Source organism: Terrapene carolina, unplaced genomic scaffold, assembly GCF_002925995.2.
Source record: "Terrapene carolina triunguis isolate 2854851 unplaced genomic scaffold, T_m_triunguis-2.0 Scaffold232, whole genome shotgun sequence".
NCBI classification, from domain to species: domain Eukaryota; kingdom Metazoa; phylum Chordata; order Testudines; family Emydidae; genus Terrapene; species Terrapene triunguis.
Window position 1 is genome coordinate 1,512,748 of NW_020664583.1, and position 16,186 is coordinate 1,528,933.

The window sequence follows — 16,186 nt, forward strand, 5'->3', positions numbered from 1 at the left end:
AAGTCCTCAGGGATCCATTTGATTGAAAGTCTTGCTCAAGCAAAGGTCTTCTGAGAAGAATTGTACTTGTTTGAAGTGGATTTAGCTAGTCTAATAGAACATGTTGTGATATTTTCCCTGAATGAAACAGAATGCCAGAAAGTAATTTTACATTAATTTAAACATGATGTATGGTATATCATACATAACAACATACTCCAAACAAAATGTTTGATTTTTGTAGGTTAGCATATGGTGTTTATGTTTAAAGATAATTCAATAAAAAAGCACTCTGCTTTGCTGTGTTGCAGACCTGAATTCAGAACAGGCCTGCCATGACATCTGTGCAGAACTGAGAATAAGCATACAGGCCAGCTGGGCCAAATTCTCATTTGGGTTACAGTTGTACAACACCACTGAAGTCAATGGGGCTGCACCAGCATAGAAGAGCTGACTCTGGCCTACAGTGTAGGCTTGATGTATCTGGTTTTCTATGGAAAGAGTGCTGCTTTGGACAGCTGCCTGAAAACTGATCCACAGAATACCAGAGATGTGGCAGAATTAGAAAAAGGCAGGCGATACCAATTGCTTCTTTTAAAGAAGAGTGAAAATTCACTGTCCTCTTTGGCAGAAAGTTGAAGACATTGCACACACATTGATGCCTTAACTTCTGTACCCATTCTGTCCACAAAGCATAGACATTGCTATTAGCCTAGAAGCATGGAAAAGGTTGAGCAAACCATGAGGGCATGTTTTTTTCCTACTGTTAATAGGCTCTCACTTTCTTGAGTAACTCATTCTTTTTTTTTTCTTTTTAAGGTAAACAAAACCCTATGTGGGTCAATAGCATTGACTGAATTCAAATAACCTTACATTCCTGAGAGTCAAGTGCTGAGTACTTATTCATTTGAAATTCTTATTGAATCCAAGCTATTAATATAAAATTAAGAGGCTGCACAAGCTAATTGTAGGTGTAAAAGAATTCTTACTACAGTAGGGTGACTTTTAAATGGTTTTGCTGGTAAGATTCCCACCCTTCCTGTTTTAAGTAAGACAGTTCTGATTTAAATTTTTTAAGATGAAAAATACTGCTGACTCAGCAGGCATGTCCAACTCAATCAGTAACAACAGCACATTTGCACTGGCAGTTTGAAGGAATGACTGAAGGAAGGCAAGGAATATCAAGTCAGTAGACAGCTGATCAAAGGTACATTTAAGCAATCTGGTCTCGATCTCTTAGTAGTGATCCCTTGTCCTGTTTTCACAGGAGTTAAAAGTAGCAAGTCTATTATATAAAATTGTGTATTAAATAAGGCAGTGCTTACCTCCACTGAGTATAATGACAGCTATAAATATTGCCAGGTCACTATCATCTAGTTCCAGTGCATTGAACTTCACAGCAAACTCAAATTTGGGCTCCATAAAGTCACAAAAAGGTTTTCTCAGGCTCTTCAGAAACTCCCGCGTCATGAATCCTTGTCCATTGGATATGAGAACTCCATCTTTATTCATCAGTGAGGCCAGCAATGTATATATGATCTCGTGGACACCGTATTTCAGGAGAGTTACTTGGTCATTCAGGTCAAGGTTCACAAAACCTGGAATGCTTTTGGCAAATTCTGTGATCTCCTGCACTGCCTCCACTGAGCGAAATTGACACCGCTGGAAGATGCGAATTGCCACCTCTTTGTTCTGCTCCTGCAGGGGTGTCACATGTTTGCAATTGATCTGATCTTCACCCATCATTAAGGAGTTCATGTCGTAAATAACGAATGGCTAAAAAGAAAAGTAAAAATGGGATTGAGTTTCATGTGTCCTTCTTACATACATTGTCCTACTGAAATACTATAAAGGCATAAACCATTGTTAAAAAACCCATGAAAGTTGAAATGGGATGTCTAAATACACATCAATATATCTAATAGTTTTGCTTTTGGGTTACAATTCAGATAAATCCACTGAAGCAAACTTTCTTCCAGCATTAAAAATGGTTTGCAGAAAGGCCAAGTAATTCCTACAGATTTCCTACACTTGCTGGGAACCCACTTCCTGGAGTTTTGGGTTTTGGAGAGGGTAATTTTTTAAATAATTCAAGGAAAGCAATTTCTTTTAAAATACAGAACTGATTTTCACTCCTAAAAAGTGTCTATTAATGTTTTTGTCCTCTCTTAGTTTCACAAGTGTTTTACTATAAGAATTCAAAGTTCAGAAAGTTTGTTAATAAAAGAATATTATCTCTTTAACATGTATTTTAATAGTTTACATCCAATAATATATTACCCTTAAATGTTTAATTTGTAGTTATGTTGGTACAATACTTTTTCTATAGACACAATATGTTCACATTTATATTACTTCATATGCTGTTATGCTCATTTTTAAATGCAAGTCCTAGTAAGTGTTACAAATAATCAAAACTGTTTTACCGTGACTATCTTGTAAATGGCATCTTCTGTTACACTGATATATTAAAGGACTTAAGAGTTTTTTAAACTCAAGTAACTTGTTAATGAGAAAAAAAGGTCCTTGATGCAAAAAAGTAAACTAGAATAAAGCAAATTCAGGTCACAACAATGAGTCTGCCTGTTAAAAATACCCAACTAGAATAAGTCAATTTGAAAACAAATTAGCAAAACTAATGGCAGCAAAATTATTTTTCTATGATCTGGAAACAATCTTTTTCGGAATAAACAGATGTGAAGCCCAATGACAAGAACTGTTAAAAGAAGTGGACAAGTGAATACTACGAATTTATCTTAGGAATCTCTATCCTTGGCGCCAAATTATTTAAATAAAGTACATGCATCATTTACCCAGGATTGTATTAGTTTATTTGGGAAAAACAAAGAATGCACCCTCCCAAATCATTTGGTAATATTTGTTTTTCCCCCCGACAATTCACTCTCTCTTCCCTCCATTTTCCCACACATAAGTAATTATCTGTTATTCACCTCAACTGAAGTAAGAAACACGAGAGGTATAATTTCTAACATGCCTTTTAGCCTTCATGTATTCTACCCATTGACTTCAATGAGCACTGGATCAGGCCCTAAGTTACTGACTCCCAAAAAAGTAATTTAAACATGGGCCAACAATTGGATCATGTTCTGCTTCTAAGAAACATACAATTTTAATTGTTTAATTGTGAAATTGGGTGGAAAACCACAATGTTACATTTGAGAGGGGAGAAAGAGATGTGGATAAGGGAGAGCTACAATTTGTAAGATATCAGCTATCTTTAGTACCACTCTATTGTGTTGCAGCTGCAGAAATATTTCTTCAAACCGAGACCTACGTATGTAGCTGTGAATGTTTGATCCCCTTCTTATTCAAGCAAAATAAAATAATAAATAACCACAAGATGCTACATATTTCTATTTGGCATTTACTTTTCTGCCTCAATTCTACACATACCAAAGTTTATTTCCAGTCTGAATTTGTCGAGGTTCAACTTCCAGCCATTGGATTATGTTATACTTTTCTCTGCTAGACTGAAGAGTTCATTATTAAAATATTTATTCCTCATATAGATACTTATAGACTGTAATCAAGTCACCCCATAACCTTTTCTTTGTTAAGCTAAATAGATTGAGCTCCTTGAGTCTGTCACTATAAGGCATGTTTTCTAATCCTTTAATAGTTCCTGTGGCTCTTTTTTGAACCCTCTCCAATTTATTAACATCCTTCTTGAACTGAGGACACTAGAACTGGACAGGGGTTGCATCAGTGCCAAATACAGAGGTAAAATAACCTCTCTACTCCTATGTGAGATTCCCCTGTTTATGCATCCAAGGACTGCATTAGCTATTTTGATCACAGTGTTACACTGGGAGCTTAAGTTGAACTGATTATTCACTATGCCCTCCATCCTTTAAGTATGGCCTACATTCTTTGTTTCTACATGTATGTATTTACATTTAACTATATTAAAATGCATATTGTCTGGTTGTGCCCTGGTTACCAAGCAATCCAGATCACTCTAAAATATACAAAGAATATACAAAAATCTGGTGGTAAAACCTTTTAATACCTTTGTAAGTATTTTATTTGGAACCAGACCTTTAGAAATCAGTCTTGGGAACTGTGCAGTCTCTCTGAGGAATGTATTTGTTATTGTCTTTGACTAGTCTTTTTTGATATTTAAAGTCAGCACAAGAAAATCCTGCTATTCTTTGACAATGCTTACAAAATGAAGATTTGCAATGCCACTCCTGCAAAATAATTTACATTGCTCTCTGACAAGGACTCAATGCACCTACCTACAAGCCCATCATACCTGTTTGCTTTGTTCCTGGATCTCAGGTTCCTGCTATGAAATAGAAGTAAGATGCCTGAAAATTCTGGGTACTGGCATGTAAATGAGCATACAAAGCATCCCATCTGGTTACATAATTCCTATCATCACTACAACAAATATCTTTATCTTCCAAATGCAACAAGTTATTTTCTATGGGCACTGATTCTTAAAGACTTAACTTCTTGTAGTCTGGCTGCAGAGACTTAAAAGCAGTTTCAAAGATAGTAGTAGTAGATGGGGTCCCTGCTCATACAATCCACTTGGAAGGGTTTGTCTGCATAAGAACATTGTTTCAATTTAATTAAATCAGTTTAGAAGCCTAGTTAAGCTAAACTGATATGAGGCACTCATCCGAAGAAGTGGGTTGTAGCCCATGAAAGCTTATGCTCTAATAAATTTGTTAGTCTCTAAGGTGCCACAAGTACTCCTGTTCTTTTTGCGGATACAGACTATCACAGCTGCTACTCTGAAACCTGAAACAAAAGTATCCATATAAGAAGGTTGCACCAATTTAATTAAATCAGTTTCTAAAGCAATTTAGTTAAATTAGCACAATTTTCTTATGCAGACAAGACCTAAAATGAAACTGGATGTGCCATTATAAAAGTGACCAGCCGGCAAACCTAGCAACAGGCCATTCGTTTCAGTCAAAATACAAGACAATGTAAGATACATCACTAACTGTTTGCCTACAGTACTATGACACTATCTTTTAAATTTCAAGATGTGTGAAAGCACATAGTAGGAAAAGGATAGATATGTCTCAAGGATTATTGCACATGTTCTTCCAGTCCTGACAACAGCAGAATATTTTTCATATAAATAACTGGATGGAATAATGACTCCATGAGTGTAGCCTACTAAACATCTACTTTCATTACTGCTGGATCAGTCTCTGGGGAAGGGATAGCTCAATTCTTTGAGCATTAGCCTGCTAAATTTAGGGTTATGAGTTCAATCCCTGAGAGGACCATTTAGGGATTGGGGGCAAAAATCTGTCTGGGGATTGGTCCTGCTTTGAGCAGGGGGGGTTGGACTAGATGACCTCCTGAGGTCCCTTTCAACCCTGATATTCTATGATTCCTAGTTGCTCCTCCAGCACCAAAACTTGAGAAAAGCATCATTTGTTATAAGGAGATATACCTATCTCATATTGCTGGAAGGGACCTTGAAAGGTTATTGAGTCCAGTCCCCTGCCTTCACAGCAGGACCAATTACTGTCCCTGACAGATTTTTGCCCCAATCCCTAAATGGCCCCCTCAAGGATTGAGCACACAACCCTGGGTTGAGCAGGCTAATGCTCAAACCACTGAGCTAGCCCTATCATGGATAACATCTGTTCCCTGCTTACTGTTCTGCTATGCTGATAACAATACTTCAGTGCAGCTCAGCCCACTCATATTACACAATGAAAAACAAAAAGAGTTGACAATAGCCAAGAAAAAAATGTAATTTAAAGGCTCAAATGAACTCTGTAACCTGAAGCTAATTTTGCCATGGCTGGTGAGTGCTGTACATTCCAGATGAGGACTTGTTACTTAGTAATTTTAGATTCCACATACTACCTTAGCATATCCAATCATTTTCAGGTGACGCAGATGCTACTGCAATTAAAAACGGTATAAATTTAAACTGTGCCCATAGTAAACAGTTTGATGTTCCATAGCACAAAGTCCATTACAGTACAAATAATATAAAAGTTTTAATCATTATTTACTGACTGAGTGCATCCACTCTTCCAGTGGTATGTAAACATGGCCTGAAAAGTGGTAGCAATTATATAGGGGTTTGTCTATTTATGTATTGTTTTATGGCAGACTCTAGCCTGGTGATTGGTTTAAATAGAGCATCATGTGATGGTACGCTATATACATTGCATGAGCATTGCATCAGCATAACATTCAGGTATTACCAAGTCACTTCCAAAGTCCAGACTAACACGGCTGCTACTCTGAAAAAAGTCCAGACAGTTATTAATTAACCACCCAACAAAGCATAGCAGTACAGTTCATTCAGATCTCACGCAGCTTTCTCAGAATGAAAATTGTGAATGTGCTGTCCTACCACAAACTTGGAACAAATGAAGAAGAGTTCACCCCTAACAACTCCTGCCCAAACTTTACACTGGGCCCAGGGCATGCTGGGTGTTTAGGTCTCGATCCTACCAACAGTTTTATGTGAATAACATTACGCCAGTGTGTATTACTATTGACCTGAGTGTGACTACTCATATACATAAAATTATTTGTGTGCATAAGTGTTTGCAGGGTCAGAGCCTCAGTCAATTCTGTTTAGATGTCCAATCAGCATGAACACATTAGATAATGCAGACAGTTGCTTGGTTTAATATTAACTCTAATTGCATCAGTTTAAGTATGTGAGAATAGCTGGTGGCATTCTTAGTACATAAACACACAATTTAGAGTCAAACTCTGTTACATACAATAGCATAAATAAGGTCAGAATCTGGTTTACAGAGTTTAACATGGAAGAATGAGACCAGTTTTTAAAAAAATGTATAAAGATTCCTTTTATGAGGCAAGAAATTGGAAAATCAGCAGTATACATTAAAAAAAGACAAAAAACAATATAATTAAGTTTGATCCTGCTCTGATGGCTTGGATGTTAGCTACTATAACCTGGCAGACCACTCTTGCCCTTGAGTCAGCTAATTAATTCTACCACAAACATATGAGCAGTGAGATCTGAACTGTTATACAAAACAATCATCTATCTCTCTCTTATTCATAATAAACAAACAAACAATTATCTATTAAATAAGGCTTTCAACATCCTTTATAAATAGGGGGCAATGCTAATTTGCAACTAGGAAGAGACCTTTGGTCCCCAAAATTTTACACTCTTCAATTATGTAGGATTTAAGCAGTCCCTGAAAAATAGTTCCTAGCCCTACTGCTCAGGAAGAAAACCTTCTAGTTGTGGACTAGGGTTGCCAATTTTGGTTGGATGTATTCCTGGAGGTTTCATCATATGACATAATCTTTAATTAAAGATTAATCTTTAATTCCTGGAGACTCCAGGACAATCCTGGAGGGTTGATAACCCTATTGAGGACCAATGCAGTAGTCTTTGACAGAGTCTGCAGAGAGATATAAATAATAGCTCCAAGAACTTATTTCTGATCTCAGATACTCTGGTGTGTGAATTAGGAATAACGGCACTGAGTTTAAAACAGAGATAAGAATCAGGGTTTAAGAAAGATCTGAACTGCCCCTTTTTCTCAATGAGGTGTTGACTCTGAAACCTAACAGTTTAAATGCTGATACTATTAAATGTTTCACTACTGGTTATTTTAGCAGAAAGATCTGGACAACATCCGTATCCATTGTTGATTAATACAGTGGCACACATGGGATGAGAGAAAATGCAATCAGGAAAGCTGCTCTACTTCCTAATTTTAAAAAAATGGCACTGCTACAAGTGGTGGAGTTTCTCAGGTCAGAACTTTCTCTCCAAGAAAAAGAAATTGGCTGGCCTGCCTTCCATTTGAATTCATGGGACATGAGACACAAGGAAACTACCACTGTGCTTCTCTGCCCTCTGTTCAGGATACAGAGAGGTTGGGGAAAAAACTGCTTGCCTTTCAGCATTGTCCTCTACCTACATGAGCTACTCTCATGCCTGAAGAGCAGCAGTCTAGAACTGCTGGTGTCCTTTTCCCTCCCTTTCTCACTGCTCCTTCTGTCAACTGCTTTCCTGCTTATTGTAACATAGTGAGACGCTTAAGAGGGAGCTGAAAGAAAGGCAGAGTGAGCAGCTGCAGAGTGAAGCTGCAGGGCTGGGATTCTCTAGGATGAAAGGACTTAAATACCACATATACACATGGAGAAATGTACTATATGCACAACTTCTATTCTCCCCTCCAATCTCTGCCTGGGATCACTGTACATATGGTACCCCATTCAGAACCAGAATATCCCTAGCATAGCATCTGTTTTCTTCTTGCCAGATGCTGATCTCCTGTTGGAAAGGCCAGCTGTACACAGATTGTGCAGCACCTCCCTCTTTTCTACCATATTCCAATGTGTAAGCCTATCTTCTAGAGGCACTGCAGTTGGCTAATTAGACCTCAAAGGCAAGTAAATACAGTAAATGGAATGTGATATTATTAGGGCTGTAGAAAACAGCAAAATATTGTTAGTGAAATTCTTGCTAACATCATTTCACTTAGTCATATGCACCTGATATTTTGTACATGCTGTAATCTGTGCAAGAAAGTTGAGATACACAAATGTCTTGGTAAAAGACTTATTTCTTTTTTTTTTTATCTCAGTTGTGTGACGTAGGTCAGGGAGAGAAAAAGTAATACCCATGTCACATGGCAGAGATCAATGGCTGCTGTTAAAGTTTTGAAGCAAACCCACATGAAGTGACTATTTCATGTGTTTTCTTAATGAAAATATTTTGGTTTCATAATAGGTCCACTTTAGTGCACTAATTTTTTATTCACATTACAGTGCAAAAATTTGGCAAACTTTGAGACTCTTAATTTTGTTGTCAATGATTCACACACCTCTATTGCTTATAATTATTCATAAAATATGCATGCAAATCTTCTTAAAGTGTAAGGATCAACTTGGCAATGCCCATTTTGATGATTATTCTATACCTGACTGATCTCTATGGGTTTGATCCAAAGCCTAAACACAAATCCATAAAACAGTTCACTTCCCAAATCAGATACATGCATAGAAGCAAAATTTCTACTAAGCATATTAATACCAAGGCAGGTCAGATTATAACTGTTCTCACTGGCTCTTTTGCAAGTTTAGGGTATGTCTTAACTGCAGAGTTAAGTTATCTACACTCAAGTTACTGCTTTTGAGTTAGATTAGCTTGAGAGAGAGTGGGCATGTTGCAAAATAACAGTTGGGCTGCTATGTCTGCACGGGTGTTACACTTATTCATATGTGGCACTAAAAATTCTTAGGGACGTATCTCATGGTTCTTTGCTCTGCAGGAAGCTGAACCGCTCTATGAATTCTTTCCCAGTGAACTGTGTGAAAAGTTGTCTATCCTGGGCACATGTAGGAAGATGTTGGAGGACTAGCGGCATTACAGTGGAGCTAGCCTGAGTCCACACTACAGAACAGTCATGTTAGCAAGTGACAAATTATGCTTTAGCCTATACCTCTTGAGGGGCCAGCCAAATTGAGTTAAAACACTGCCACACTTGAGGGAAGGATTTTTGTGTGTGGATGGTACTTGAGTTTGGGGCATCACTTGAATTATAACTCGAGTTAACTTTGTAGTGAAGACAAGCCTTTAGTAGCAATCAAATAGTGTGAAATTCTTTCCTGCCTTAGAAAATATCAAAGAAAATCAAATCAATTGGCCTCAGTGCGGTCCTAACTAACAAACTCCCTGATACTCAGCCTAAGGAAACACATCAACACCAATAGCTGTTATTTTTGGAAAAGTTTTTTATCTCATGTAGTTGAATGATGATAAAACAAAACTCCACTGTGTTTAATAGGATGTCATAGGGTACGTCTACACTTACCGGAGGGTCCGACGGCAGGCAATTGATGTTCTGGGATCGATCCCAGAAGTGCTCGCCGTCGACGCCGGTACTCCAGCTCGGCGAGAGGAGTACGCGGCATCGACGGGGGAGCCTTCCTGCCGCGTCTGGACTCGCGGTAAGTTCGGACTAAGGTACTTCGAATTCAGCTACGTTATTAACGTAGCTGAATTTGCGTACCTTAGTCCGAAGTGGGGGGGTAGTGTGGACCAGGCCATAGATGCATACTTTTATACTGATTTACAGAGATATTGCTGTATAATAAAAAAACTCTTTACATGTTGCATTTTTCAAGGGAACCCACAAATACATATACATTTTTTGCTAACTTACACAGATTTTCCTATAATGTGTTTCCTTAAAATTTAAGTTCTAACACCACAGGATACTGAACTAACCAAGATAACTAACTTAAATGCAGGAACTCATCATTATATCTTAGGAACACGCAGTATATTTGGGGGGAGTGGGTGACAGTGCTGGTTCCGTGAATCATTCAACACTTACAAAGCAGGAAACCAAGGAGGATATGACTATCATCATTTAACTACATGGGTTTAGAACATATCTTGGGTTCACAGCTGGTACTGGTAATACACTACTGTATGGATGCTTGCAATAGTATTGCTGTCTATCCTCTAACAGATAGACCTATTACAGAGATAATGTGTAAGATAAACTATGGTGGAGGACAGGGGAAATAGGAAGAATGGATCGAGGAGTACAAAAAGGTTAAGATGACCTTCAAATTCTTGTACTGATTTCAAGTATTTTACTAGGTGAACTTGGAGATTTTTCAAATTATGTTTACTTATCCTATCTAAAAACATTTCCTGTGTTTCAGACACAGCTTGAAATATGTAACTGCCAACAGCAAAGGGTTGGGTTTTTTTTAGTGTGTTGTCAATGTGGTAAATCATTTACTTTAAAAAAAACAGAGAAAACTAACTGATTTGTCTGTCGTTTTTCCTGTCAAGATCGCCCGCGCCTTGGCTTTGGTCAGAGGGAAGGACTTTATGTATGAGTCATACAAGTTCTTGGCAAGGGCTCGAAGATCAGCAGACTCTGGGTTTAACTGGTCGATGTCGCTGGAAATCTCTGCCAGGAGCTTCTCCTTCTCAGCTTGTGGCATTCGCCCAAACCTGATAGCTGAAGAAGACAAATTGTTACATTAGTCACAGCTGCATCTAAACACAAATATATTTTTAAAATAATATTTTCTGTCACCTTTCATAATGAGCATTCCAGAGTTTCATTTTCATTCAGAGTGCTTAGACAAGTGGCAGAAAAATGACTTCACCCAATAGAGTAGACAAGCAGTTGAAAGGGTTCAGAGAATTGTCACAAGAACAAAACTAAAGGAGGAAACAATCTGGATACCCATACAGTCAGCTAGGATGTCCTTGTGAAAAGGTGTCAGGTTCTAGGAGCCTGCATGGAAATGCAGAGCTATTCTTCTGACTCATCTGATAGTCAGACCAGGTGAGTCTAATTAATCCCAACTCAGGAGGATAAAAAATGGAGAGCCTTTAAGTAAAGCCAGTGTTGTCTGTTGGACCGAGTGCAGGATTAAAAGTCAGGAAGTTCTGAGTTCTAATCCTGGTTCACTCATTGTATGATTTTAGCAAAAAGGGAATGCTTACTTACTTCACAGACGTGTTGTGAGAATCAATTAGTTAATATCTATATAGTGATTAATATATAAAGTACTATGAAATGTTATTCTGAGAGGAATTAAGGGGTCAAACAGGAGGTCTTTCAGGTAAAATCCCTAGAAACAGCAATTTTAGAAGGCAGCTTGACAAAAGGTTGCTAATTGCCCTTAAGTTAATAATAAAGGAAAACCCCAGAGGGGTGAGATTTGAATGCTAACTCTGTCTGTATGTGTGCTGTGTTGACAGAGTGGCGAAGGGCTCACCTACTCACAATACCTCACAATTACCCAACTCAAATGTAAGGCGGGATACAAGGCACACATCTTTACAACTTATAAATGTGTACCATCCAAAGGACTGTTTACACACATGGGCAATGATTCTGAAAAATCTTTCAAATAAGCCAGTAAGATATGTTTCCTAACAGACTATTTTTTTACAATATATAGATTTCAGTAAATGGAATTAAATCTACATGACCCTTAAGAAAATAAGATAGAAAGAGCATCAGAGCGAAAAAGTCACTCTCCCCTCCCCCCACCCCCACCCCCCCAAAAAAGGAAAAAAGTTTGTGGTCTTGGTTTAGGAACAGGTAAAAAAAAAACCTATAAATAAAGATTTTCCAATTGTCAATGTCTTCTCCCTTTAAAGGTAAAAAACATTGTTAGCTTAGTACTTCCAAATGGCTAAACTGGGGACACTTCCTTTGGATTATGCTTGCCTCTTTCCTGTTATGAGAAACATGGAATACTCCTTTTTACACTGGTGTTGTTGGGCCAGAAATAGCACTTTCATAAACTCAAAATAATCTTTGATGACACAAAAGCATAGGAAAGCCATTTAGCACCTGTATCACTGACTGACTCTCACTTCATGCTAGAGGTGGCTTGTTTGCTCTCACATTTCCATCACAGTTCCCTTGCAGTAAAATCCATCACCAAGAGAAACATGCTGCATATCTCATATCTCTGTGGGTGTCCCTTGAGTTCACATTTCAGAATAAAATCAGAATGGAAGGGAACCTAGCAGGTCATTAGGGACCACTTAACGCATTCTATATTTAGATTTTTTCCTGAATATGTCCCCTGCCTACAATTTCTTCATATGGAAACATCTGAATAATTGCCAATTTATATTTGTTTTGGACTGGAGTCCGCGTTACCGTCTTTTTTTTCCCCACAGGGATAGTAAATGGACTTAGTCAGCTACCAGCAACAGTTTCCAGTGACACTTCATTTCCAATCCTCTTGATTTCTTATAGTTTAGGAAAAGCTTTCTCCAAAATCCCAGATTTTAAAAGATTTAAAGAAGAAAAAAAAAGTACCATCTGAATGACACAGCGTGAATGATGGCTCAAAGAGATTAACACAGTTCTGGCAGGGAGAAACACCCGAATCCTGCATAAAGAATATGCACTCAGGTTTGGGGTTGTTATCCTGTGTAATGGTTGTGGGAACAAAATCATTCTTGTATCAACCTAGGGACAGACTTTATTGTAGTCTTTGGGCTGCTGCCCCCCCTACATCCCTGATCAGCACCTACCAGATACTGTAAAGTGAATAAGAATGTATCCAATGCCTTCTTGCCTCACCTGGCCTCAAACAGACATCTTGTTTGCTGGCACATTGAGAGTTGGCCTGTAGCCCATCTTCCCAGTGCAGAGGGCTTGATCCCAGGCCCATTGAAGTCAATGGGAGTCTGTTGACTTCAGTGGGCTTTGGATCAGGCCCAGGAAGAACAGAGCCCCTTCTGTGTGACTGTTCCATCCCATACTCACATGAGAAGGGGAAAACTGAGGTCTCTATAGCAGGAGGGGTTTGCATGGGCCTTCTACTGACAAGTGAATTTCATCGGAAGAGACTAGAATTGTGGATTGACAGTAAAGACAAGTGATAGAAAAAATTACTCATCAAACTAACAAAAGAATTTAGATTCATACCTAGTGAAAATCCACTAAAGTCACTGGAATATTGAAATCAATTGGAATCAACATTGAGACAATACCAGAGACGAATTCAGTCCAAAGTGCTTAAATAAATACTTGTAATTAAAAGCAGGGACTTTGGTTTTATAACACTGGTCTACAATTTTTGAGAAGTCGTCTGCTTCAGAGATAAAATGTGCTATTTATGTATTTTGATGTGCTGAATTCAGATATGACAATTAAAACAACTGATTGGCTACTGTTTCTAAGATATTTAAGTTTTTACATTTTATGTCTATGTATATTGTGTAGATAGTAGAGTTTTAATCATAAATTGTAAACCTAGGTCTTTTCATGTGTTTATGGTTGCTTTACATGATAATATTTCACCTGTCCTGTTTATGTAACACTTTAAAAATCAGCAAAAGGGTTATATAAATAAAATTTATTATGAAACAAAAGGCAAAAAACTATTATGTACATAATTTAGTCCTATTCAGTGTCTACTCGGCGCTTCTTGGCTTGTCTCTTGTATTCATTAAATGGAGCATCTCTTGTCACTGTCCAGCAATAGTCTGCAAGCATTGATGGGCTCCATTTGCCCTGATAGCGTTTCTCCATTGTTGCAATGTCCTGGTGAAATCGCTCGCCATGCTCGTCGCTCACTGCTCCGCAGTTCGGTGGAAAAAAATCTAGATGAGAGTGCAAAAAATGTATCTTTAGTGACATGTTGCAACCAAGGCTTTTGTATGCCTTGAGGAGGTTTTCCACCAACAACCTGTAGTTGTCTGCCTTGTTGTTTCCGAGAAAATTTATTGCCACTAACCGGAAGGCTTTCCATGCCGTCTTTTCCTTGCCACACAGTGCATGGTCAAATGCATCATCTCGAAGAAGTTCACGAATCTGAGGACCAACAAAGACACCTTCCTTTATCTTAGCTTCACTTAACCTTGGAAATTTTCCACGGAGGTACTTGAAAGCTGGTTGTGTTTTGTCAATGGCCTTGACAAAGTTCTTCATCAGACCCAGCTTGATGTGTAAGGGTGGTAACAAAATCTTCCTTGATTCAACAAGTGGTGGATGCTGAACGCTTTTCCTCCCAGGCGCCAATGACTGTCGGAGTGGCCAATCTTTCTTGATGTAGTGGGAATCTCTTGCACGACTATCCCATTCGCAGAGAAAACAGCAGTACTTTGTGTATCCAGTCTGCAGACCAAGCACGAGAGTAACAACCTTCAAATCGCCACAAAGCTGCCACTGATGTTGGTCATAGTTTATGCACCTCAAAAGTTGTTTCATGTTGTCATAGGTTTCCTTCATATGGACTGCATGACCAACTGGAATTGATGGCAAAACATTGCCTTTATGCAATAAAACAGCGTTAAGACTCGTCTTCGATGAATCAATGAACAGTCTCCACTCATCTGGATCGTGAACGATATTGAGGGCTGCCATCACACCATCGATGTTGTTGCAGGCTACAAGATCACCTTCCATGAAGAAGAATGGGACAAGATCCTTTTGACGGTCACAGAACATGGAAACCCTAACATCACTGCCAGGAGATTCCACTGCTGTAGTCTGGAGCCCAACAGCTCTGCCTTACTCTTGGGTAGTTCCAAATCCCTGACAAGGTCATTCAGTTCACCTTGTGTTATGAGGTGTGGTTCAGAGGAGGAGGATGGGAGAAAATGTGGGTCCTGTGACATTGATGGTTCAGGACCAGAAGTTTCATCCTCTTCCTCTTCCTCGTCTGACTCAAGTGAGAATGATTCTGGTGCATCAGGAACCGGCAGTCCTTCTCCATGGGGTACTGGGCGTATAGCTGATGGAATGTTTGGATAATGCACAGTCCACTTTTTCTTCTTTGACACACCTTTCCCAACTGGAGGCACCATGCAGAAGTAACAATTGCTGGTATGATCTGTTGGCTCTCTCCAAATCATTGGCACTGCAAAAGGCATAGATTTCCTTTTCCTGTTCAACCACTGGCAAAGATTTGTTGCACAAGTCTTGCAGCATATGTGTGGGGCCCACCTCTTGTCCTGATCTCCAGTTTTGCAGCCAAAATAAAGGTGATAGGCTTTCTTAACCATAGTGGTTATACTGCGCTTTTGTGATGCAAAAGTCACTTCACCACAAACATAGCAGAAGTTATCTGCATTGTTCACACAAGTACGAGGCATCTCTGCTCACTTTGGCTAAACAGAAATGTGTCCCTTTGCAAAATCAAACACTGACAAATAAGAGAGCACGACACTGTATGATTTCTAGAGCTGATATAGGGCAATTTGTTCAGCAGAGTGATGTAAGCTTCGTTATGATTGCATCATCCATGACTTCTAGGAATAACATGATGCAATTCATATCATGTATGACGCAATACCAGCTTCAGATTGCATCATTCATTGTTTTGCCTAAAAAGCAAGTACTGTCCAAACCCAGTCATAGATTTATTCATAGATCCAGTCAAAGATGTATTTTAGTCATTTCTGGTTTAAATTGAGATCCCTTCCCTTTATAACTCACTTATCCTCCGCCATTCCCAAGTCAAGGGTCATATATACTGACCCAATAGCATATCTTGAAAACTAGAGCCAATCAACAATTTTAAGCATCATTTTCGTTCTCAGTGACCCAGAATTAGTAAAGTTTGACTACATTTATTACAGAAGCATTTTGGCTGTAGAGCAGTGTAATTGAACAAGATTCTGCCGATACTATTTGTGTATCAAGAAAACTTGAAACTCTTATTTGTCATTGTAAGTTATTTATATCAGGAATCATAA

General features: G+C 38.6%; 1 protein-coding gene across 2 annotated transcripts in view; it reads right to left on the reverse strand.

Annotated features, from left to right (window-relative positions):
• The window catches only part of PPARG (peroxisome proliferator activated receptor gamma), a 112,125-nt gene that overhangs the window by 14,762 nt on the left and 81,177 nt on the right, over positions 1–16,186 (reverse strand). For both annotated transcript variants that reach the window (XM_024211982.1, XM_024211981.1), the window contains 2 exons: positions 10,768–10,967; positions 1,305–1,755 (listed from right to left, as the gene is read on the reverse strand). In XM_024211982.1, coding sequence (XP_024067750.1) covers positions 1,305–1,755; positions 10,768–10,967 — 651 coding nt within the window. The remainder of the gene's footprint in view (positions 1–1,304; positions 1,756–10,767; positions 10,968–16,186) is intronic.